The following is a 27292-nucleotide window of genomic DNA, read 5'->3' as shown; positions in this document are numbered from 1 at the left end:
AGTGGAATTTTAATCCTTTGGTGCTGTATTGGAAAGTCTCTTTGTGTCTACTCAGCTGGGAATAACAACAGTGATCAGTTAGCAGTATCTGCTGTGGACATACTTTGTCCTGGTTGTGTTACACATATTAAGTTTATCATCATCATTTGTCTCTTCTACATAGATTTATTGAATTGTTTTATATTCTGTTTAATATATTGTTTTATATGTTATATATAAAACATATATATTATATATTATATATTTTCTTAGCATTTTTTGCTTCAAGATTGAATTGAGGCTTATAAGTATATTATACATATTAAGATTATAAGAAAACTGAATGACCCTATTCCCCCATCATAGTAAAGTACTCTTAAAAATAATTACTTAGATTTTAAAGTTAGAATATTAGAAATATGATTTAACTAATAGCAAAAAAATCTGCTCCAGAAATACATTTGCATATGAATTTACTTTTCTTCCTAAAAGTAATGCGTCAAAATGTGAAACGAGCAACATTTGATGAAGTCTTAGAACTTATGGCCACTGGATTTCTCCGTGGAGGGTCAGGTTTCTTAAAGAGTGGTGGAGAAATGTTAAAAGTTGGAGGATCTGTTAATCGTGAAGTAAGAGTTGGAGTTACACAGGTTTGTAATATACATTTATAAAAGAATCAAATCACTTGTGAAATTTCTTGGAAGACTCTTGTTAAGTAAAGCATACACAGTGAGATTTTTATTATTGTCTGTTTTCTTTCAAAATGTTTTTTTCACAAGATTAATGAATTACATTCACATTCCAAATTACATGCTTATATGGAAATATAGATACTTAATGATGTGTAAATAAGTCTATGTCTACTGTGTTTATATGAATATCTAAAATTTCTTCCCAAATTTTACTTGGCTGTACATCAGATATAAAATAATTCAATTTTATTTGAAATCATATTTAGATATTCATAGCTTGAGGTAGCTACCATAGGTAGTTTGAGGCATTTTGATTTTAATGTTTTCTGGTGATGCTGTAGCTAAAAATATCGATTTATTCTTTGATTGGATTTACTGTCAATGATAAATTGCCAATGTAATTATAAAATCAAATTTGACTTGAAATTATAGTTTCAAATAATAGCACCAAAGAAGATGTTGTGGTTTATGATCTGACAATAATTAACACCAAATAGATTAAATGGTCTTCATGATCTTAGTCAAATCACAACTGTATCTTTTCCTGAAAAAAGTATAAAGGGTAAGTAAACTATTTTTATCTTACAGAAAAAGCAAGTGTACTGTAGCTATAAGTCAGTGCTTATCTAACACGTTAAAGTTTTCGTATTCCTAAACCCTGTTATCATCCTGATGCTGGGGTGATTTTAGCTTTCGTTTCTTTCCTCACCACTCTTTCTTTATGTTCTTCACTGTTATTTTAACTGTGTTAGTCAAAGGGATGAGTTGTTTTGTTTTATTTTGTTTTGCCCATAATTCCTATGCTAGAAATCCTAAAAAGATATGAAATTTAAATTTTCTGTATTTTAATTTCAAACATAATTTATTTTGAATGCTTCCCCGAGTTATTTCTGTAGTTGTCTTTATCTGTGATTTTTGTTCATTTATATACATTTATCTAACATCATATTTATGTGTTTATAGGCATATGTTGTTTTTGTAACTACTTTGGGTGGACAGTGGCTGGAGCGGAGCTTTGCTACATTCTTGTCCCATGTGCTTGATCTGGTTTCTCATCCTCGGGCAACACAAACACATGTGGAGGCTGTGTATTCAAGACGATGTGTTTCCTTTATCCTGAGAGCTACTGTGGGCAGCTTGCTAGGTGAAAAAGCCCAGATAGCAGCTGCCAAAGAGATCTGTCAAGCTATTGGAAAACAAATGAAAGCAGTAGGTAAGAATTGATATCATAATGTGTAGCGTTGATGCCCTTAGTCACTTACCTCTATTATTATTATTATTAATGAGTACTAATAGATCGATTAGTTTGTATCTAACTGAACTGTGTTTTCATAATTGTTTTTATTGAGTACTCTTATTTAATATTAAAACAACATGATTATAGTGAAGTGAAGATTGGGGTAGCATGTTTGTAATATTAGGTTTTCTGTTTTGTTTCTAGTACCTATATGAATTTTGTAACTTTCTTGGAATGCAGCAGCACGTTGGTTTTTGTTTTTAAGGAATAATCTATTGTTGTTATTCTGCTTAGAGCCTGTGGTTTTATGAATACATATTTTTGTTGTTGTTTTCTCCCTTAATAGGCTTCATGTAAAGGCTGAGCAACAACTATAGTTGGGTATTAGTTCCTTATAGGACATATTATAAAATCTCAATAATTCATAATTACAAGAAATACATTTCTTTCTCTTTTAAATATATTTTAATTGGAACTTAATAATGATACATATTTATGGGGTATAGTGTGACTTTTTTTTTGAGGTGCTAGCAATTGAAATGATGGCCTTACTCATGCTAAGCAAGTGCTCTACCTCAGAGTTATATTCCTAGCTCCTTTTTATTTTATTGTTAAAATTTTATTTATATAGTGTCTCACAAAGTTGACCAGACTATTTTCAAACTTGGAACCTTTTGCCTCAGCCTCTTAAGTAGCTGGGATTACAGGAGTGTGTCACCATTCCCAGCTTAGCATGGCATTTTAATACTGGCATAGAATGTATAGGGATCAGATCAGGGTAATTGACATATTCATCACCCCAAATGTCAATCATTTGTTTTGGAGACATTCACTTGAAGCATATAATTAATTATTGTCAATCATAGTTACACTATTGTGCTATAGGACATTAGAAGTTATTCTTTCTATCCTGTTGGATTCCTGTAAGGAGAAATTCTTTTTTTTTTTAAAGTACCCATTTTATAAATTTTTTCAGTTTAACAAATAATTATTGAATATCTAAGATTTGGAGAGCAGTAATTCAGAGTTTAATGAGTGAGATAAAATTCTGTCTTCATGGAGTTCATAATTCAGTTAGAAGACTAAAACAAGGCAACATATAAATACTCTAAGACAATCTAGTTTTATCACTGTTGGAAATAGATATTAATTTAAAAAATCAAATTAGATTTCCTAAAAAAGTTCTTTTGAGAGAGAGAGAGAGAGAGAGAGAGAGAGAGAGAATGAATTTTAATATTTATATTTTAGTTTTTGGCGGACACAACATCTTTGTTTGTATGTGGTGCTGAGGATCGAACCCGGGCCGCACGGATGCCAGGCAAGCGCGCTACCGCTTGAGCCACATCCCCAGCCCCTAAAAAAGTTCTTTAGAAGTAAAGATTTAATGAGAAGCTACAATCAGCAATTATTTATAGAGCATATATAAATGAAATATTTTATAAAATTAAATTTATAGGGGCTGGGGATGTGGCTCAAGTGGTAACGCTCTCGCCTGGCATGCGCAGGACACTGTGTTCAATCTTCAGCACCACATAAAAATAAAGATGCTATGTCCACCAAAAACTAAAAAATAAATATTAAAAAAATTCTCTCTCTCTTTAAAAAAAAAAAATTAAGGGCTGGGGCTGTGGCTCAGTGGTAGAGTGCTCACCTACCATGCACGAGGCACTGGGTTCAATCCTCAGCACCACATAAATGTAAGATATAGTGTCTGCCTAAAACTTAAGAATAAATATCTTTAAAAAAATTAAATTTATAAATACTGTACTTTTTTTCAATAATAACTTACTTAGAAAGCCATTTTTAAGAGTATAGGGATAACTGAAAATTATCCCTATACTCTTAATCTGCATTTGAATTACTGAAGTATTATTCTTTGGATATGCTTAAATAGTTATCTGCTCTATATTTAAAACTTGAAAAATATTATCCAGATTCATTGAAGAAATGCTTAAATGCCAGAAACACTGTGCCAGATGGTGTGGGTAAAATAGCAAACCAGATATTGACAGTGCCTGTCTTAAGGGAGCTTATAGTTTAGTAAGCAAAAGACAGAGTTCCTGCATTTTCAAGTTCAGAAATATCTAAGAAGAGTTGTTCAATTATAGTTTATCATTTATTAACCCATTCTATCATTCTGTATTGTATGTTTTCATTATCCACAATATATGTAAAAAATGAGAAAGTTTTGCTATCATTTAAAGGTTATTACTTGTGATGCTAGTTTAGCTATTTGACTTTAAAAAAATCCTAAAAGCAGTATTAAGTACAATGATATACATCAGGATTTATGAGCCAGACTGTATGTATTCTCAAATAGTAGTTTCACAGAGGATTTTTTAGTTATCTCATGTTAAATATATTTCAGTTCTAGTGTACATTAAAAGGTTGAATTGAGGACAGCAAAGTAAGTAGGAATTTTTAGGAATGTTCCAGTAAGAATTTCTAAAGCCACTTTCCTTATAGATCACTTTCTGGTTGGTAATTTGACAGTGATACCTCCAATATATTGACGTGCTTGAAATAGCAATACTACTACTACCACTAGTACTAAAGTAATAATAATGGCTGCTAACATTTATTGAATGTGTATTGGGGAGCATTGTGTTAAATTCTTATATGCATTGACTTTTTAAGCATCAGAATACCCTTTGAGATAGGCATATAAGCCCTATAAAAGATGAGGAATCTTATAAAAGTTGAGCATCTTTCCCAGTGTCACATAGCTAACATAACTGATGGAATTGGTACTTGAACCCAAATCTTCTTGCTCCCAAGTCTGCTTTTGAAAAACACTATGCATTGTTGCTGCTTACTAAAATTAAGTTGTATTCCTAGAAGTGGTTAAGTTTATATAGTTATATTTTAGTATTATCATATAAAATCATTAAACTGTATATTTTAAGTCATTTCAGTACTTCATTATACTTCTTTTCCACTAAGCAAAAATTGCATAGAGTTTGACACACAGGTATTAAGTGTTGTAACTAAAATATAGTGTGCAGACCAATAAAAATACATCAAAATTCAGTTCAACCACATTAAATACATGATTTTGTATTTTAGAAGCAGTAGTTAATGATACTAGTAGTGAAAACAAATCAGGCGCAGCAGACATTGCAGCAAGTCAGCACGTGATGGTCTGTGCCCTCCAGGAGCTTGGAAGCCTGGTACAGAGCCTGAATGCCACTGCCTCTCCTCTTATTCAGGAGGCATCAATAGGTATGACATTCTGTTAATTGCTGAAGTATTATTTTACCATCTTTTAAAGTTATCTGTATGATACTTAACTCTTGACTGGGTACTTATTATAATTAGCAGTTTAGGTGATGGGGTTTAATTTAAATTAATCTTTACTGTCATAGGGAACATGGAATTAAATGGTGAAATAAAGTTGGGAGACAAATCAAAAACAGTCACAGTAATTGTTTCTAATAATTGACTAAAATTTGTTGAAGATTTTCCTTTTAATCAACTTTTATATTTTATTGGATGTAATTCTATTATGTTCTTTGGAGAATACATTTGTTTAAAGCACACTACTGTCATGAGTACTGTAAATGCTTTTTGGCATAGTTGTGAGACTAGTGTACTAAATCATGGTGATTATTTTATGTTGCAGTAATTCACTTGCAGGTCAGCATGGGAAAACAAAGAAAAAGAAGAAGCAGAGCAAGCAAAGCAGCAGCAGAAAAAAAGTCCTTTATTGTGTACAAGCAATCTTTTTATAGTATTGTGAACAAAAAGGGCAGCCTTCCAATATCAATAAATCAGGTCTTTCAGCTAATTAAACATAGCATACAGAAGTTTTACTTTCTAATCAGAAGTGACCCGCTTCTCATGGCTAATCTATTCTCGGCTCGGAGTATGTTGAGCTCTGCTCTTTGTTAATAACAGATAATAAAATTTTTCTCAGCGCCCTCCTAGCCCACTTGGCAGAACATCCCGTTTGCAGGCAAGTCCTCCCAAGGACAGCAGACACCTCGTTTGCAAGCATGTCCGCTGTTACTTATCTATACCTTGACAGAATATCCCGTTTGCAGGCAGACTCCATCAAGAACAGTAATAGTAACGCAGTTACATTTGATTCTCTACAATTTTAATTATTGTGTTATACATAGTCTTTGGTTTCTGAAATAAATTACTTCATTAAAAGTAATATTTTGAGGATTTCTCTTTTAGGGCTCTTGGAGATTGTGACTTCAGTTCTTCTTCATCCAAGTATGGCTGCTCGGCTTGCTGCTGCATGGTGTTTGCGCTGTGTGGCTGTAGCCTTACCTTTCCAGTTGACACCATTTCTAGATCGGTGTGCAGAACGGCTCAACAACTTGAAGACTTCTCCAGAAGCTGTTAGTGGATACAGCTTTGCAATGGCTGCTTTGTTAGGTGGAGTCCATCAGTGTCCTTTGGGCATTCCTCATGCCAAAGGAAAGGTATGACACAGATCAAAGATTTGTAAATGCTGTCGGGTGAGCTTCAGTCTTTAGTGGAACACTGATGTGCTTAATGTTGAACTGGGTGATCAAATAACAATCAAATAACAATTTTATTATGGCAATATAGAATATAGTGTTAATAGGCCCTAATTGAAATTTCATTCTGATGTATAGATAATAGGTTTTGTATGGGTATAATATCATGTTATAATTTATTTTAGAGGAAAAACAACTTCAGAGTATTTATTTAAAACTCAGCTCTTTTCATGTTGTAGAACTGAAATTCATATTGCTGTATTCAAAGATGACAGGAGAATATACTATTGACATTTCAATAATACTTAAGCATATTGTGACTAGCTTTTTAAATTCTTTTTTTTCTGGGCCCAAGTCCATTCAATCTTCCATTTTCTGGGCTCTGTGACTATTTCTAGAGGAATCTCAGCTTCCATATCCTTTGTAATGATTGTTATCTTGTTGCTTATTTTTCATGAAGTCTTTTTCTCCCATCTTTCTCACACCATTTTCATATTTCACATATGCTTAGGTAGGACACGTTCTGATTTCTCACTTTTCTGTTCAGAGTAGTTCTGTAGCTTTTCCCTATTCCTTTTTCAGAGGTCTTTCTTACACTAGAATTTATTACTCACCTGTATCTGTTTAGAGACCTAATTTAAGTTCCATCTCCATGAAATCTTTTTTTCTTTTAATATTTATTTACTTATTTTAGTTGTAGTTGAACACAATACCTTTGTTTTATTTATTTATTTTTTTATGTGGTGCTGAGGATCGAACCCAGGCCTTGCATGCACTAGGTGAGTGCTCTACCACTGAGCCACAACCCCAGCCCTCCATGAAATCTTTTCAAAGGCATTTAGTCCATATTAGTCTTTACTGAATCTGAGCTCCTATTTTGTCATTTAATCATGCACTGCTTACTACTTTGCATTCTTCCTGTGTCTTCTTTATCTAAAAGATACCTTAATTCCAGAAGATTAGCTTAGCTTAAAGACCACTAATAATAGCATTTATTCAGTGGTTACATGGGCTAGCACTGTTCTAAATACTGTATTAACAAATTTAATCCTGGCAAGAGTGAGATAGATACTACTATCTTTCTTATTTTACTAACAAGGGAAGTAAGGCCAAGAGATTCAGCTGTCTCAGGTCATAAAGCTTGTACATGGCAGAGTTGGGATGTGAACCCAAGCAGTTTGGCTCAAGAGCTTACTCTTTACCACTGTTGTGAGTCACCTCCGTCATCAGTGTATTCAGATCTAAATAGATATTGTATTGCCTCTTTGAAAACATTAGTTAACTACAATAGCATGGAGATAATTTCTTTTAAAATTAAGTATACTGGTTATCTATTTTTTTGTTTGATTTCTTCAGCTTATTCAAATTGCAAACTATTTCTAAATTTCTCTTATAGATGGTAGTTAGTATTGCTGAAGATCTGTTACGAACTGCTGCCCAAAATAGCAGATTGTCTTTACAGCGCACTCAAGCTGGCTGGCTTTTACTTGGAGCACTTATGACTTTAGGTACAACTATATTTGAGTAGAATTTTGTCTTACTCTGTAACTGTCAGTGGACTATAAAGAAAATTTAATATGAAGCATTAAATTCCACATTCTAGACTTTGAGGTTGTAAAATGGTAAAGATGTTTTGTTTGGTAGTTGATATCTCTTTAGTAATTTCTACTGAAGTACATTTTATGAAAAAATTTTTAACAAAGTTTCACCTTTGCTATCAGAATAACCATTGTCTACTTTATGAATTTACAGTTAATCAAAAGAGCTGAAAATGTGGGGGTGGAAATTCTATTTCCTAAGTGAAGTCATGATTTTAATAGAGTGATAAAGTCAAATTTAAGCCATATTGTTGGTGCTGCTTTTGGGGCATCCTTATGTGCTTTGCTTTCCTAATAACTATGATAAATCAGATTTAGGCAAAGTTTAGCATTTTGCATAGGACTGAAATACAGTTATCATTGTGATGAAGTATGTCCACTTTTTAATTCACATGTTTAGCTATTACTATAAAAAACGTTGTGTGTTTACTCCAAATTTAAAGTGGTAACTCTTTTTTAGAAGTTTACATTAAGTATGTAAATGGTATGTTGAGTGAATTCCTTAGCAATGTAAATATATGCCCCTAGTTCGGAATATATTGCTTCTCCGTGAAACTAAATGAGCCATATACATTGTCCCTCAAATGAAGGAATATGTATTTGTGTGTGGGAGTGGGTGAATATGTTTATGTACACATATGTATTTATGAAAGCAACCTCATGAAATATATTCCAGATAGATTTTATTATTAATAATATGTAATCCACCATCCTGAATATAGTTGACTAATTTTTTTTTTACTTTTTATGTATTTATTTTATGCTTAGATACCAAAAATATTTGATGCTTTTAAAGTGAATTTTAAGCCAGGTGCAGTGGCACACAGGAGCTCAGGAGCTCAGGAGACTGAGGCAGGAGGCAGGAGGCTCACAAGTTCAAGGCCAGCCTCAGCAACCTAGCAAGGCCCTGAGCAAATTAGTAAGACCCTGTCTCAAAATTTAAAAAAATAAATAGACTGGGGATGTGGCTCAGTAGTTAAGCACCCTGGATTCAATCCCCAGTAATCCCCAACCAAAAAAGAAAGAAAGAAAATAAATTTTGTTATGCTTTAATAAATGTTTATTTTACTCACTAGACGAAAAAATTTGAAATTAACGTCAAAAATTTAAAAATAAGTGAAACGGTAGAGATATTTTTAAAGTTTCTTTGACTTTTGTTCGTAATGTATGTTACATATTTATGGTTCTATACTCTTTATTTTCTTGGACAGGACCATCTGTTGTTCGTTACCATCTGCCCAAGATGTTGTTATTATGGAGAAATGTTTTCCCTCGTTCTTTAAAGGAACTGGAGGCTGAGAAGGCCCGAGGCGATTCTTTTACCTGGCAGGTAACTTTGGAAGGTCGTGCTGGAGCTTTATGTGGTAAGAACTGAAAGAATTTCACTTTCAGAATATTATTTGTGAATGGAAGGAAAATCACTATTTCATTTTTTTATTTTACTATCTAATGTTAAATTTGTAGACTTTTAGATTTTAGAAAGAGGAGCAAGGTATAACAGTGGTAGAATGTGTGGTTAGCATGCATAAGAGGCCCAGGACTGTAAAACAAACAAACAAGAAAACTTACCATTAGATTTAGAAAGAAGTTTGTATAAATAATAGTAGTTAAAATTTTGCTCTTTTATAATAAAAGTGAAGCTGAGAGTCTAAGAAACTGGTAAGATAGGAGCTAGGACCTAAGCCTGTTTATACCAGTAGTTGCAGTCTTCATCTGTCAAAAAAAGTTCCACATTAAAAAAAAAAAAGTACAACAAGAAACAGCATTACCAGGATTACTAAGTTTAAATTGGTTCTTTCATAATGGAAAAGCACCTTTTTTTTTCTTTTTCAGTGTTGTCAAATCTACAAATGTTGATGTGTTTTTTTAGACATCAGCATTACAAAAACGATGGAACAGTCGTTTTTGTGTGGGAGTCAGCAGTTTACAGGAAAGGCTCAGGTTTTGTTTCTTTTGGGAACTAGAGTTCACTGGGTGTCCCGTGGGTTTTTTTTTTTTTTTTTTGGCTTATCTCAGGATAAAAATACTTCTTTTCCCAAACCGGAAGAGAAAGAGATATTTAACCATGAGGGTGGTAGGGAAAGGTGTTTTAGTCTTAGCTCTATTCTAAAGAACCAGTGAAGATATTCCTTCTCACTGGACCATTTTGTCCATAAAATGGTCCAGTGAGAAGGAATATCTGTCTTAAACCTGCTTGCTTCCTTCCATCCTTCTTTCCTCCTTCCCTCCTGCCCACCCTCCCTTCCTCCCTCAAATAAGAACTGTCATTTTGCTGTTCCTGAAGAGGCACACAAAGTTCAATTTTGAAGGATGAAAGCTGTCCATTCTTCAGACAAATAGAGCAAAGTGTTTTCCAGCCTCCTCACATAGTAAACTGAATCTCAGAATAGCTTTAACAATAAGGCATATATTAGCACACAGTCAAGAGCAATGTGAGGCAGGGAGTTACCAGTTGGTGAACAGAAGGCTGGAAAAGTGAACCCAACTGTGTCATTTGAATCTGATAAAACAACTTTTCCATGAAGAAAGTAAGTCATTTTTTGGAAGCCTCCAGCAGACTGCAGAGTAGGTTTTCCTGGTAAAAACTAGGCTATAAGTATGCTTTAATCAGTCAGAAAAGAGAAGGAATTCTCCTTGAGGGCCCAGGTGTTCAAGACTTCCTCCAGGGAATAAGCATTTGCCTTCCTTTATATGCTCCAGTGACTGATGAACATTGTGCAAGGCGGTAGATGAAGATGCCTTCCACCAGAGAAGGTGGCAGTGATTTAACTCTGTCAAGGAACCCAGTCAGTTGAGAATGTGCATGGCAGCTCTTATAAACCTCACCCATGCCTGAATACATGGGGACTCTCACCCCATGGGTACTAGAAAGTATGATATTTAACTTTAGGCAGATGGTTCCTTCACATAGCCTCTGAAAAAGAGGACACACTCTACAGGTCTAAGGCCTCTCTCAAGTGTGAACTTTTAGGAGCTGTTAAACTTGGGCTAAAGACTTCTCCATATTTGTTGCTTTCATGATATCCCTACATGTTGTGACATTTTTGGTAGTGAATGAGGATAGAGCATTGACTAAAGGAATTCCCACATGTGTCACACTCATAAGGCCTTTCTCCAGTGTGAACTACCTGGTATTGAATGAGGCCAGACTTTTGGCTAACAGATCTTCCATACTAGTTACACTCACAGGGTCTCACTTCAGTGTGAAGTCTCTGGTGTTGAATAGATGCAGCTTTGACTAAAGGATTTCCCATATTTACTACATTTATAAGGCCTTTCTCCAGTGTGAACTCTCTGGTGTTTAGCGAATGTGGCTTTGTGGTTAAAGGATTTTCCACACTGGCCACACTCATAAAGCTTTGCTCTAGTGTGAATTATCTGGTGTTGGTTAAGAATGGCATTTTGACTAAAGGAATTCTCACACTCATCACACCTATAAGGCCTTTCTCCAGTGTGAACTCTCTGGTGTAAATCTGTTTGTTTTTTTTTTTTATTCATCTGAATTCCTGTGAGGTTATAGTCTTCTCCACTCACAGGAGTCTCCCCAACACGTTTTCTCTTTATTTCCATTGTCCATCCTTCTTCTAGCCTTTTCTAATGATTTTTCTCTATAGTTCTTGGTGGATTTTTTTTTCTGGTTTGATATAGTTTGAGAACCTTATAATAATTGAGAATTGTAGGTGCTTTTATATAATTTTATAAGTTTAATAGTTCACAAAAGCTGCTCTAAATTTGTCCTTTTAAAATTTATCTAGCTATGAGGAGTTTTGTTGCACATTGTCCTGAACTCCTAACTGAAGATGTGATTAGAAAATTAATGACCCCTATTGAATGTGCCATGACTATGATGTCACAGTAAGTAAACACTTATAACAAGTTAACAACCTGTTTATATATTAATAAATAAATTTATTCATTTATGTGTTCCTCAGTCATTTTTATACTTCTTTCTAGAGTTATATAGGAAACATAAAACTATTTTGTAAAGTGACTTTTAAAATTATATTAATTATGCATATTAAAATATAGTTATGCTGGGCACGGTGGCACATACCTGTAATCCCAGTGGCTAAGAAGGCTGAGACAGGAAGATTGCGAGTTCAAAGCCAGCCTCAGCAATTTATCAAGGTGCTGAGCAACTCAGTGAGACCCTATCTCTAAATGAAATACAAAATAGGGCTGGGGATGTAGCTCAGTGGTTGAGTGCCCCTGAGATCAATCCCTGGTACTCCCCAAAATAAATAAAAAATATAGTTGTTTTTAAATGCATTTCTTACATCAAATATCACAAAATAAACTAAGATGAAAATTTAATATTTACCAAGGTATTGTAATGGTACATTTATACATTACTAAAGATGCACTGCTAAAGGTTTATAAGTAATGCTTAGTCTAGTAAGCTGATTCCAACTCTGCTTTCAATATTGTAGCATTCCATCTGTCATTAAAGCCCATGGAGCTCATCTGAAAGCTAGTGCTGCAATGGTCCGTTTAAGACTTTATGACATCTTGGCTTTGTTACCTCCAAAAACTTATGAAGGTAAATAAAATTTGCAGTATCTGATAGAAATTGTTCAGTGTGCCCTTGAAGATCCTCACAGTATTAAAGAGTTCTGACCAGGGCTTTCCCATTGGCTCACTGTGCAAAGGAGGAGCACCATTTTACTATTCTTCATGCAGAGTAGCTCACATTGTTAAGTTCTTACTGTATTGTAGGTCTCATTCTAAACCTTTACATGTATTAGATCCTGTGACTCTAACCCAGCTCATGAGGCAATTGCACATATTCTGTAGATGGAGGATCTCATATAGCGAGAGGTGAAGTAACTTTCCCAAGTCTTAGAAACCAAAAGTGGTAGAGCTTGGATTCAAACCCAGATGGTTTATCTTTAAAGTCTATACTTTTAATTACCCTCCTAAACTGCTTCATATATATTGTAATATAGCCAATAATTTGGATAGCCAATAATAAGGATCTGAAAGAATAGTTATGTACTTTGCAGAAATCAAATATTATATAAAATGTTAATATTAAAATAATTTCTTTTTTTATAAATTTATTTTTTTATTTGTAGATGGACACAATACCTTTATTTTACTTATTTATTTTTATGTGGTGCTGAGGATCTTACCCAGGGCCTCACCTGTGCTAGGCAAGTGCTCTACCACTGAGCCACAACCCCCCACTAAAATAAACAATTTCTTTCCTATATAACTGTGCCCAAGAATTTTGATGTTTTGGTTCAGTGTTGGCACTTATTGGGCAATGAACAATAAATAATAATCATGTTACATTTACTATATTTAAAATAAATGATCTACCCTCTCTGTAAATTTTTTAGTCACTTTAGTTTTGACCAAAAGCATAATACAATAATAAAACAAAAATATCATTATTGTGTATTAAGACTGGAATTTAGGGGCTGGAGATGTGGCTCAGCGGTAGCGCGCTTGCCTGGCATGCGTGCGGCCCGGGTTCGATCCTCAGCACCACATACCAACAAAGATGTTGTGTCCGCCGAGAACTAAAAAATAAATATTAAAAATTCTCTCTCTCTCTCTCCTCTCTCACTCTCTCTTTTAAAAAAAAAAAAGACTGGAATTTAAATATGTAATATATATTTTAGACTGGGCACAGTGGAGTGTACCTATAGTCCCACTTTCTTTGGAAGCTGAAACAAAAGGATCACTTGAGCTCAGAAATTCAGAGTCAGCCTGGGCAACATAGTGAGATCCCAACTCTGAAAAAAATATAAATCAACATAGATTTTTAGTAAAGGGTATAGGAACTTATTTTATTTCTGTTGAACATGTTGCTACTTTTTGTGGGCAATGATTGTAATTTTGATAAAATTATTATTTTTAATCTGATTTGAAGTTCTGTGTTTTAGGATCTTTCAATGCACTTCTTAGAGAACTAGTAGCAGAATTTACTTTGACTGACAACTCAGCCAACACAACCACCTCCCTTCTCCGATCTCTTTGCCATTATGATGATAGCGTTCTTCTTGGATCCTGGCTTCAAGAAACTGATCATAAATCAATTGAAGACCAGGTAGTAAACCATATAGGGAAATTAAATCCTAGTTTAATCTAAAACAGTGGTTCTTTTACCAGTTGTTTTTTTAAAAGAAAATATAGTGAACCAATGTTTAGTTTTCATTTAGCTTTCTTAGACACTTAACAATAGCATCTTGGTGGTAGATAAGTGGTGAACAGCATTAGTTATGATTTGGCAAATTGTCTTTCTTCAGTATTTTTTATATTTGAATACCCTGTGGTGGCTATGGGAAACTTTAGTTTTAATGGGCTTTTGGTTATTTTAATGGGCTTTTTAGTTTTAATGGGCTTTTGGTTATTGGTGTTTTTGTTGTAGTTCGTTTTGTTGTGTGATAGGTTGGAGAGGTGTGAGAGTTAGTAGATTGAAGATTTAGAATCTCTTTTGCCAACAGAATATGTTATTTCCTATGTGCTTTTTAAAAAGAAATATTAAGTCCATTTTAAATATTTTTGTGGATTTAGATATTGCTGATTTATTTTGCCTCACACACTAAGGTGTATGGTATAAGAATGTTTTAGAATGAAGAAGACTTTTATTAAAATCCTATAAGGTATTACTGATGACTTTTCAAAACAAAATTTTACTTTTATCTGTTTTTAAGTTTTCATATCCAATCATTCTTTTTTATTATTACCTTTTCTTCTTCCTCCCCTGCTCAGTTTTTCATACTAAATACTTAATAAGTGAATTTCCTGAAGTAGACTTTGAGTAATTTTTATGTCACTCTTTTGCAGCTCCAGCCAAACAGTGCATCTGGAAGTGGGGCTCTGGAGCATGACCCTTCCTCCATTTATTTACGAATACCTATTGGTGAAGCTGTACCTGGTCCTCTCCCTCTTGGAGTCTCAGTGATAGATGCCTCTGTGGCTCTTTTTGGTGTAGTGTTTCCTCATGTTTCATATAAACACCGGTTAGTATAAAGTCAATCAGGTAATTTTAGTTAAGTAAATTTTCCCATCCCAATTAACTCCTCAATAAAGTGAGCTACTACTTAAATAGTATTCTCAAATTTACTGACACAAGTGACACATACCATATAAAATAAAGTGAATGAAAATTCCATGTAATTTGAAAATGTGTTTAAGATTCGACCTTGTGTGCTAGTGTCTGGTATTATGGACTATGTCTTGCCCAATAAAGAATTTCATTCTAATGGCTTATTTCACAGTTTATAAGAGGTTTGACCCTACCTTTAGGGATATCACTTTGCTAATTCTATTGTTTGTATTACTGAAGGAGTAAATGTATGGAAAATCTATTCTCTAATAACATTTGTCTGTAAGGTGGTTTAAGTCTGGAACTTGAGAAACTAAGTTAACTCATTCTTTTTTGTACCTGAAGCATTTTAGTTTGCTGTATTTTATAATCTATAGTCACCATTCCTAATATGAGCAGGCATTTCATATATTTATGATTTGCCACAAAAAAAGCAAAAATGAATTAATATAAGACTTTCAAAGATAATTTGAAAGTTATATGAATATGTATTTGTATGTAAAAGATTAAAAAGCTGGAATTCCTCTACTGGGGACTGCCTGATCCACACACCTCCAAGTGTTACTTCCATTTTACAAAATAAGCACTTTATGCTTTTCTTAAAAAAATAAAAATATCAGATAATCTTTAAATATGTAGATTGCTTAATTGCTTTTGAATTTGCTTTTTATATTCAACTTTAATTATAAAAAATTTACCTTACCTAGATATCTTTAAGAACATTCGATTGCCACATAATTGTTAAAGAACGTTAAAGGTGAAAGAATCCTTACAGCATCTATCTAACATCCTTATTTTAAATCTTCTGTTTTAGTCTTTTGCAGTGTTAGGGATCAAACCTTGGGCTCATATCTGCTAGGCAAATGCTCTACCACTGAGCTGCATCCCCAGGTTCCTTATTTTAAATCTAAGGAAATCTAGATCTAAGAGTTTATAAGTTTCCAATTATTCAGCTAGTTATGAGAGCGTTAACTAAAATCCAGGGTTGTTGTAACTGTATCTGATATCTTTTGTGAAAAAAGGTGAAGTATAAATAAATAAATTTTATTAAAAATATAAATGCAAATAACCACCAATATGGGGTTAAGTGAATAAATAATGGAAAGTCCATAGGTTAGGATGCTTTTTAATAGAGATGATGTTTTGATGTGAGAAGTGCTCATGGCACAATGATAAAATTAAAAAGGTAAAATAAATGACAGGAGGTGATCCCAGTTTTGTTTCTTAAAGTACATAAAAATGTACAAGAACAGGACAGGGGTTGTGGCTCAGTGGCAGAACACTTGCCTCATACATGTGAGGCACTGGATTCAATCCTTAGCACCACATAAAGATAAATAAACAAAATAAAGATACTGTGTCCACGTATAACTAAAATATTTTTTTAAAAGATATTTTAAAAAATGAACAAGAACATATTTATGTGTTTACGTAAGGTAAAGACCTAAAAGGAAATGTTCCAGGAGCTACTTATTCCCTTAGTAGTAACTTTTAAAAATATTTTTCCAGGGGCTGGGGATGTGGCTCAAGCGGTAGTGCGCTCGCCTGGCTACCTGCGGCCCGGGTTTGATCCTCAGCACCACATACAAACAAAGATGTTGTGTCTGCCGAAAAACTAAAAAATAAATATTAAAAAAAATGTATTTTTCCAAATTAAATGGGATAAACATTTCATAATGAGGAAAAAAGTTCTGTTTTTAAATAAGCTTTTAAAAAGGTATGTGTTTGAGGTCAGATGTGAGGTTCTGAAAAATGTTTTGACCTGAGAACTCTGACCTGTTATAAATTGAGCTGAATCCTAATAGTGACCTTTGAGAAAGTTTGATTTTTTGCTTTAGGTTATAGTTGTCCTAGTATATACAAAATATCCATTTTCTCTGGATCCCTTTGCTCTACCCGTTTCTTTTTAGAAGAATGGTCTCACTCTTTTTAAAAAAATTTTAAAAATATGTTTATTTTATTTATATGTGGTGCTAAGGATTGAACCCAGGGCTTCACACGTGCTAACCCAGTACTCTACTGCTGAGCCACAACGCCAGCCGTCACTCCTTTTTAATTAGAATAGTCTTAAATGGCCAAGAATTTTTTTAAAACAGTCTTTTTGAAAAAAAATTGAAATAATAAAATTCACATCTAGTTTTTATATTTCAAAATTGACCAAAGCTAAATTTTTTTTGAAATCCCAATAGCTTATAAGATTAAAACATGGTGTACTCTTGTCTTCTATGCAAGAATGTTTGAAAAAAGAAAATAATTATGCCACATTTTTAAAGAAGTTTCAACTGATAACTCTACCACAGAGATATGTAATTATTGATTATTATTATATTCAAGAAACTGTGAATACTTTGTGTTAGTCAGCTTTCCATCACTATAACAAGATACCTGAGACAACTAATTTATAAACAGGAAAGATTAATTTTTTGGGGGGGGGTATTGGGGATCGAACTCAGGGTCACTCAGCCACTGAGCCACATCCCCAGCCCTATTTTGTATTTTATTTAGAGACAGGGTCTCACTGAGTTGCTTAGTGCCTTGCTAAATTGCTGAGGCTGGCTTTGAACTCACCATCTTCCTGTCTCAGCCTCCCAAGCCACTGGGATTACAGGTATGCACCACCATGCCCAGCTAATTTTGGCTTACAGTTTTGAAGGTTCCAGTCCTTAATCCATTGGCCTGATATTGGGTTTTGGTCCTGTGGTGAGGTAACATAGCTGGAGCACAGAAACTGTGCTCACCTCTTGGCAAAGAGAGAGGGGGAGAAACTTGGGGTCTTACTATCACTTTCGAGGGCACATCCCCAGTGACCTTCCACAAATTTCTACCACTTAAAGTTCCACCACCTCCCAAATGCCACTCTGGGTATCAAGTCCTTAACACAGGGGCCTTTGGGGAGCATTCAAAATGTAAACTATAAGCTGGGCATAGTGGCGCATACCTGTAATCCCAGCAGTTTAGGAGGCTGAGGCAGGAACATCAAGAGTTCAAAGCCAGCCTCAGCAATTTAGTGAGGCTCTAAGCAACTCAGTGAGACCCTGTCTCTAAATAAAATACAAAATAGGGCTGGGGATGTGGCTCATTGGTTGAGTGCCCCTGGGTTCAATCCCTGGTACAAAAAAAAAAAAAAGATGGAAACTGTAGCACACCTATTATATGTTAGGCAGTGGGTTGGACACTGGTGTTAATGTTTAAGGACCACTACAATTATAACTTAATTTTGCTAATTGAAACTTAATATTTAGTTTTTTTTTTGTTTGTTCACAACTATACATTAATTCAGGAGAAAAAGATCTGGTTTGGATCAGTTATGTGAATAGAAAAGAGACAACATGAGGTATTATTTGCTACACAATTTGTACTCTTTGCTTTTTTTTTAGGTATATTTAAATAAGAGCATCACTAATATGATCTTTGTCCTATTATTATAGATTACAAATGCTGGATCACTTTGCTGAATGTGTTAAACAAGCCAAAGGTGTCCGCCAGCAGGCTGTGCAGCTTAATATATTTACTGCTGTTCTTAGTGCACTCAAGGTATTTACTTTTAGACCATAATAAATATTATGAAATAAGATGTTAATTCATTTAATAAGTTAGGAATCTCAAGATTATTATAATGCTTACGTTTATGTATACTTGATAACTGTGCTTTTTAATATTAACTTAATAAAGTTGTTAAAAACTTTATTGGGCTCATTGTAATTAAATATGTATTTTATATTTTAGTAATGTTAAAGTTTGTATTTTGATTTGAATCTCAGATTTTATATGTGCCAATAATTTCTTTTGGAATTTTCAAAGATGCCTGATTAAAGAAATAATGGGTTTTCTAGCCAGGCATGGTGTGCGTATCTGTAATCCTAGTGGCTTGGGAGGCTGAGGCAGGAGGACTACAAGTTCAAAACCTACCTCAGAAACTTAGTGAGGTCCTAAGCAACTTAGCGAGACCCTATCTCAAAATGAAAAATAGAAAGGGCTAGGGATGTGACTCAGTGGTTAAACACTCCTGGAGTTCAATCCCTGGTACAAAAAAAAAATAATGATTTCTAAAGATGTTCAAGTTCAATTTTTTATTTAGACTATAAATCATAAAGACTGTTTATGTAGTTGAAAGACTGTTGTGTGGAGGGATTGTCTTCTTGTTTAGTTACTTACTAGGTTTATGATTAGTACAATTCCCTTAACCTTTATTGAACTAGTTTCTACTTAATAAAGTAGAATAACAGATATTTTGCCTAGCTCACAGAGGTCATGCATCATACTGTGTATCCTTTCATAAGGTATTTGAAAGCTTTTTATATCATTTAGCACTAAAGAAAGTGGTCACAAATACAGGTCCTTAAATGAGCATATCTTTAGTTATGTTTTACAAAGATTAGGTAAAAGAGATATAAGCATTTTTTACAGAAGTAAAGGTTGATACTGTTTATATAATCAGTAGTATGTGTCCTATTTAGAGATCATAAAGTAATACTGACATTTGATGGTTTTTTCCTTTTGTTTTTTGGTACCAGGGATTGAACCCAGGGTGCTTAACCACTGAGCCACATCCCTAACCTTCTTAAATTTTTTTTTTTAATTTTATTTAGGGACCACATCTTTCTAAATTGCTTAGGGCCTTGCTAAGTTGCTAAGGCTGGCTTTAAACTCACAATCTTCCTGTTTCAGCCTCCTGAGCCACAGAGATTACAGGCATGCACCACACCATCATGCCTAGCAGACATCTAAATTTTTTTAAAAAAAGAAATGAGGTGTTTGGGGACTCCCTTAGAGGATAGTAGAATAGTGGACTACTGCTGTACAGATTATACTTTTCTTCATAGAAAAGTTGATGCCTCTGTTGTCATTAACATTTTCTTCTGGCACCATGACTTAGATTTTTGGTCTCAAATAAGTAAATTCAATTCAAGAACAGTGACTGGGGAAATGGATGGCATTAGAGCAGATTATGCTAAGTGAAGTTAGCCAATCCCCAAAAAACAAATGCTGAATGTCTTCTGATATAAGGGGGGGTGACTCAAAATGGCATAGGGAAGAAAAGCAGGGGAAGAAGATTACCTCTACATAGGGAAGAGGGATGGGAAAGAAAGGGAGGGAGAAGGGAAATTACATGGATGGTGGAAGGAGTCCCTCATCATTATACAAAACACATGTATGAAGATATGAGAAAAAAAAGAGAGAATAGCATTACCTTAGATTAGGTAGAGAGAAGTGATAGGAGGGGAGGGGAGGAGATGGGGGGATAGGAAGGATAGTAGAATGAAACAAACATTATTTTTACTGTGTGTATATATGTGACTACATGACCAATATGATTCTGCAACCTATACACTCAGAAAAATGAGAAATTATATCCCTTCTGATTCAAATGTATGATATGTCAAGGTCATTGTACTGTCATGTATAACTAATTAAATCAAAACAATAATACAAAAAAAAAAGAACAGTGACTGTAGCTAGAACAGGGATATTAGCATTCAGTATGATGAACAAATTATATCAACACTGAATTACTGATTCTTTTTACTGAATTTTGCCTTATGCCTATATTGATTATACTCAAAGATATAATTCTTTGAGTATATTATACTCAAAGATATAATTCTTTTATAGAATTCTTACATAGATGAATCAAAATTTCATACTCATCAGGCCTGGTCTTTCTATTTTTTCTTTCTTTCTTTCTTTATTTTTTTTAGTTATAGGTGTACACAGTATCTTTATTTTATTTTTATGTGGTGCTAAGGATCAAACCCAGTGCATGGTAGGTGAGTGCTCTACCTCTGAGCCACAACCCCAGACCAGGCCATGTCTTTCTTTAGAGTGATACATTTCAATTTCAGTTAATTAAAGGTTGATTTATTAATATAGTATCCTTTATATACAAAAGCAACATTTGAGTATTAGGCTTTGGATAGAAACTCTCCCAGGGATTGCTGGTCTTAGGACCAGTTGAACTGTTGATTGTTATTTACCATGTTCTGAAATCATATTTAGAAAAGTGATTACTATCAATTAATAGGTATTTGTTCTAGGTACAGTATATGCTTGGGAAAGTTGGCTGAAGAAAATAATATATGAATATATTTGTATATTTACAGAAATTACAGAATATTCGCCTTTTATTTTATTTAATATTTCATTATTTTTAAAATCAATGTAGGGTTTAGCTGAAAACAAAAGTACTTTAGGACCTGAGGAAGTTCGTAAATCTGCTCTGACACTGGTTATGGGTGCTCTTGACAATCCAAACCCAATCTTACGGTGTGCAGCAGGAGAAGCTCTTGGAAGAATGGCTCAGGTGGTTGGAGAAGCGACTTTTATAGCTAGAATGGCTCAATATAGCTTTGACAAGTAAGTCTCTTTACTAACAAGCTTTTAATAATAACTCTACCAGTGAACTACACCCCCAGCTAACCAACTATTTTTATTATTATTTTTTTTGACAATACTTAGGATTGAATTCCAGGAGTGCTCTACCTCTGAGATACATTCTCAGTCCTTTATATTTTTTTATTTGGAGAAAGGGTTTTGCTTAGTTGCTGATCTTCCTGCTTCTCCTGAGTACCTGGAATTATGAGCGTGGTCACCTGATTTAAACAACTATGTTAAATTGAAGCTCTAACTCTTGTAAGGGAGTGAAAAAAGTGAATCACAGTGTAATATTTTCTGATTTCTACAATATTTTCTCTTTTTTATGTGATCTATGAGATAGTTATTACTAGAGAAGACTCAATTCTAGAAGCATAATCTTTTTTCCAGATTGAAATCAGCTCGAGATGTTGTTTCTAGAACTGGTCATTCCTTAGCCCTTGGCTGTTTGCATCGTTATGTTGGTGGTATAGGCTCAGGACAACATCTAAAGACCAGTGTCAGCATTTTATTGGCTCTAGCACAAGATGGAACATCTCCTGAAGTCCAGGTAGAGTAGTATTAATTTTTATTACAAAATTTTAAATAATTATTTTAAGAAAATTATTTGCTTTGTAAAATAATAATGACCAATAAGTTGTTTGGAAAAATATATTGTGTTCTTTCCCTGTTATTTTGTTTTAGGTGTCTTATTTGTAATAGTATATAACAAGATTTTGCTTTTCAACCTAACCTTAAAGTCTGCCTTATTTTGGGAATTAACTCCATTTACATATACTCTTTCAAACATATTTTATTTTTATTATTTGTTGTTCTTTGTACATTTTTCTTCTTTTTTTGTATTTCTTTACATTTGATTGATCAATTTTGTTTCAACTTACTATCCTTCTCTCTCTTTTTTCCTATTACCCTAGCCCAGGTTCTGGGTCATTCATTGAATCTTCTGTTTTATTTCTTGAATTTGTTTTGTTTTTGTGGTTTCTTCTTAAACATTTTATACATAAGTAAATATAACTACAGTAAGAATCATGAGCATGTGGGAAAATATACAATCATCATTTGCCATTTTACATTGATGTGCCCCAAATTATTATGAGTATATGCATATAATAATTCAGTATACTCAATTCAGTTACTTCAGTTCTTCCTTACAACTAAAATAAAGTTAAATTTTATTCTAGACATGGTCTCTTCATTCACTTGCTTTGATAGTGGATTCTAGTGGCCCAATGTATCGAGGATATGTGGAACCAACTTTGTCTCTAGTTCTTACCTTGCTGTTGACTGTTCCACCTTCACATACAGAAGTTCATCAGTGTTTGGGTAGATGTTTGGGTGCTATCATAACTACAGTTGGCCCTGAACTACAAGGTAAGTAAATTCATTTTAAGGTAAAGAAACTAGGCAGATAATTTACTGTCTTTTGATTTCCTGAATGTGACCGTCATGTTGTTTCAAAACATTTTTTTATAATAATAATTACTATCTACTGACTATTTTGGTTTTCCAAAGGCCTGGTACTCAACTTTGTACATGTGTGATTTTTTAAAAAATATTTATTTTTTAGTTGTAGTTGGACACAAATACCTTTATTTGTATTTATTTTTATGTGATGCTGAGGATGGAACTCAGGGCCTCATACTTGCAGGGCGAGTGCTCCACCTCTGAGCCACAACCCCAGCCTGTGATTTTTTTTTAATACCTCCAAAAAACCCATGACATGACAGTATTTTCAAGGTTTGAATACAGAAAATATATTTAAATGGAATTGTACTTGGGGCCCCATGGAAACAAAGATAAAAATGGAGTTCTTTGGGTCTGGAGTGCTATGCACTTATCTTCATGGACTTTTGCTTCGCTTTTTTTGAACCCTAAGGGTCAGGACCATAGTTTGCAAAGCCACTGCCATAAATTAGATAATATCTTTCTAGAAGGAGGCAAGCTCAGAAATTATTTGTTCAGAATTATTCAACATATGAGTGACATGTCTGATCCTGAAACTTACATTCTTACACTCAGGACTAATTCTACTAATATCTAAATTATATGCTCAAATCAGTAAATTATTGTGAATGTATCCTGAATATATAAACCACTTTGAGAATTTTCCCTTTTACCCTCTACCATTTTTTAATTAAATGAAATAAATTATTAAATTTTATTTAATTCTGACAAAAATTCAGATAGGTGTTAACTCCATCTTACAGATGAAATGCTAAGGCTGAGACACATTAAGAACTTTCCCATAGTTTTATATCTATGATTATATGATTTCCTTGTTTGATCTTTATATGTATATAAAATTATTTTACTTTAGAAAAAAATTAATTCACTTATATTTGACTTAAATTATTTAAACAGTATAATAAATTGTCATTAATCTTCTTAAGAAAGCTGGATTTGAAATAATTACATAATAAAAGTAATAATGTTGATTGAACAGAATGAGAAATCTGGCTCTTTCAAATAAAGCAATGATGATTGTAAATCATAGTATAATATATCAGAGAATAAATATAAATTTAGTTAGCTCTAAGAGAGATGTAAATCCAACTACAGTTGTGTTTTGAAATCATTTCTGTGGACTTGTCAGACTTTTTGTTTTTAAAACAATCTGAATAGAAATTGGAAGAAGATATTATTTAGAAGATAATTATTTTCTAGGAATGTTTTTTGTGATACTAATCAAATAATTATATTCTACATTTTCTAAAAGGGAATGGAGCGACAATTTCTACAATTCGTTCCTCTTGTTTGGTGGGTTGTGCAATAACGCAGGACCATTCAGACTCTCTGGTTCAGGCAGCTGCCATATCTTGCCTTCAGCAGCTCCACATGTTTGCACCACGACATGTCAACCTGTCCAGTCTTGTTCCTAGCCTTTGTGTAAGTATAAAGCTGTTTTATTCATGAATTAATTTAGGGAGCCTCCACATTTCTTTCCCAAAATATCAATCTGGATCCAAACAAAAGATTTAAGTTTACAAAGTTGTGAATCTAGGGTTTCAGCTTCAGTAGTCATTTTATGACTATTAATATTATTCAGGAGTTTTCATTTTTGCCTGTTTTTTTAGTAATACCTTTTTATTTATTGATTTTTTTAAAAAATAAATGACTGCGGAATGCATTACAATTCTTATACAGCACAATTTTTCATATCTCTGGTTGTAATAAAGTGTGTTCACACCAATTCGTGTCTTCATACATGTACTTTGGATAATGATGTCTATCACATTCCACCACCCTTGCTAATCCCTTGCCCTCTCCCTTCCCCTCCCACCCCTCTGCCCTTTCTAGAGTTCGCTTATTCCTTCCATGCTCCCCGATCCCTACCCCACTATGAATCAGCCTCCTTATATCAGAGAAAACATTCGGCATTTGTTTTTTGGGGATTGGCTAACTTCACTTAGCATTGTCTTCTCTAACACCATACATTTACCTGCAAATGCCATGATTTTATTCTCTTTTATTGCAGAGTAAAATTCCATTGTGTATATATGCCACATTTTTTGAATCCATTCATCCACTGAAGGACATCTAGGTTGGCTCCACAGTTTAGCTATTGTGAATTGTGCTTCTATAAACATTGATGTGGCTGTGTCCCTGTAGTATGCTGTTTTTAAGTCTTTTGGGTATAGACCAAGGAGAGGGATAGCTGGGTTAAATGGTGGTTTCATTCGCAGATTTCTAAGGAATCTCCATACTGCTTTCCATATTGGCTGCACCAATTTGCAGTCCCACCAGCAATGTATGAGTGTACCTTTTTCCCTGCATCCTCATCAACACTTATTGTTGTTTATCTCCATAATAGCTGCCATTCTGAGTGGAGTGAGATGATACCTTAAGAGTAGTTTTGATTTGCATTTCTCTAATTGCTAAAGATGATGAACATTTTTTCATATATTTGTTGATGGATTGTATATCCTCTTCTGAGAAGTGTCTGTTCAGGTCCTTGGCCCATTTGTTGAATGTGTTATTTGTTTTTTTGGTGCTTAGCTTTTTGAGTTCTTTAAATACCCTAGAGATTGTTGCTCTATCTGATGTATGAGGGGTAAAAATTTGCTCCCACCATGTAGGCTCTCTGTTCACCTCACAGATTGTTTCTTTTACTGAGAAGAAACTTGTTAGTTTAAGTCCATCCCATTTATTGATTCTTGGTTTTAATTCTTGTGCCATAGGGGTTTTATTAAGGAAGTTGGGGCCTAATCCCACATGATGGAGATTAGGGCCTACTTTTTCTTCTATTAGATGCAGAGTCTCTGGTTTAATTCCTAGATCCTTGATCTACTTTGAGTTGAGTTTTGTGCATGGTGAGAGATAGGGGTTTAATTTTATTTTGTTGCATATGTATTTTCAGTTTTCCCAGCACCATTTGTTGAATACTATCTTTTCTCCAATGCATGTTTTGGGCACCTTTGGCTAATATAAGATAATTATAATTTTGTGGGTTAGTCTCTGTGTCCTCTATTTTGTACCATTGGTCTACTAGTCTGTTTTGGTGCCAATACCATGCTGTTTTTGTTTGGCTTCATTGTGGGACTTATGGGATGTTTGCCTAGTTGTGAGATTTTCTCCAATACTAGTAAAAAACTTAGGTGAAGCCATTAAGAAACTAGAGACTTTGATAAATTTATAGTTGGAATTTGGTCAAGTAGAATAGATTAAATGGCCACAGGATAAGGGAGACAAGACAGTTCTGAAATTATGGACTGTGAAGTCTCATTTGGATAGGGAGAAGGGTAAAGACAGGAGAAGGCTAATATATGTGGAGAAAGAAAGTCACTACAGTTGTAACCATGGGAGGATATATATTGAAGGTGAAAGGAGGGAAACATTATCCAGGATAAAGTGAGGGAACTGAAAGGCCAAGATATTAGATGCTACATCTGGTGTAGTAAATTTAGCTTTCCACAACATGATTTGTTCCTGTTTTATTATAGATTAAGGTGAATTCAGTCAGCACAGACTCTCAAGGAGTCTGAGCCAGCCACAGGGCAAAACCAAATCCATGTAAAATGTTCACAAAGAACATCCACAAAGAAAATGTTCAACTGCCAGTATACATTAGATGGCACTCTTTAGCAAGATATTAAGCATCCTGCCAAAAGCCTGGTTTGATGTAGGCTCCAAAGGTATAGATAGTAAATCTTGAGTAAGATGGACTGGACTTATCATATACCTGATACAGCTTAGGCAGCTGACCAAGGTGATGAAGACTCAAATATCCAATCCTAGGTTGTCTGATTCCTCTCTCCATTTTTTTTTTTTAAAGAGAGAGTGAGAGAGGAGAGAGAGAGAGAGAGAGAGAGAGAGAGAGAGAGAGAGAGAGAGAGAGAATGAGAGAATTTTTAATATTTATTTTTTTTAGTTCTCGGCGGACACATCTTTGTTTGTATGTGGTGCTGAGGATCGAACCCTGGCCGCACGCATGCCAGGCGAGCGCGCTACCGCTTGAGCCACATCCCCAGCCCCCTCTCTCCATTTTTTTTTTTTTTTTTTTTTTTTTTTAGTACCAGGAATTGAACCCAGATGTGCTTAACCATGGAGCCGTATCCCCAGCCCTTTTTTACATTTTATTTAGAGATGGGGTCTTGCTGAGTTGCTTAGAGCCTTGCTAAGTTGCTGAAGCAGGCTTTGAACTCATGAACCTCATGCCTCAGGCTCCCAAGCCACTGGGATTACAGGTGTACGCCACCATGCCCAGCGTCCATTTTTTTTTTTTTCCTCTTTAAATAATTAGCCTGTGGAGGTTGATCTGATACAGTGGAGAACATTTAAGAGGATAAAGTAATGACATGGATTTGTTTACCTCAGTGGAGCTTATCAGTAAGCCACAGGGAACACTGTGTGTTAACACAGGATTTATGTCTCCAAACTGATTCCCT

The 27292-nt window shown here is 34.2% G+C and overlaps 1 protein-coding gene across 2 annotated transcripts in view; it reads left to right on the top strand.

Annotated features, from left to right (window-relative positions):
• The window catches only part of Heatr5b (HEAT repeat containing 5B), an 83892-nt gene that overhangs the window by 11750 nt on the left and 44850 nt on the right, over positions 1-27292 (top strand). For both annotated transcript variants that reach the window (XM_077791856.1, XM_077791855.1), the window contains 15 exons: positions 472-629; positions 1635-1884; positions 4975-5130; positions 6091-6341; positions 7777-7888; positions 9190-9342; positions 11734-11833; positions 12409-12518; positions 13870-14033; positions 14774-14949; positions 18464-18569; positions 21199-21389; positions 21798-21957; positions 22589-22778; positions 24124-24293. In XM_077791856.1, coding sequence (XP_077647982.1) covers positions 472-629; positions 1635-1884; positions 4975-5130; positions 6091-6341; positions 7777-7888; positions 9190-9342; positions 11734-11833; positions 12409-12518; positions 13870-14033; positions 14774-14949; positions 18464-18569; positions 21199-21389; positions 21798-21957; positions 22589-22778; positions 24124-24293 — 2447 coding nt within the window. The remainder of the gene's footprint in view (positions 1-471; positions 630-1634; positions 1885-4974; positions 5131-6090; positions 6342-7776; positions 7889-9189; positions 9343-11733; positions 11834-12408; positions 12519-13869; positions 14034-14773; positions 14950-18463; positions 18570-21198; positions 21390-21797; positions 21958-22588; positions 22779-24123; positions 24294-27292) is intronic.

The sequence above is a fragment of the Urocitellus parryii genome, chromosome 12, assembly GCF_045843805.1.
Source record: "Urocitellus parryii isolate mUroPar1 chromosome 12, mUroPar1.hap1, whole genome shotgun sequence".
NCBI lineage: Eukaryota > Metazoa > Chordata > Mammalia > Rodentia > Sciuridae > Urocitellus > Urocitellus parryii.
This window is presented reverse-complemented; position numbering and strand designations above follow the sequence as displayed.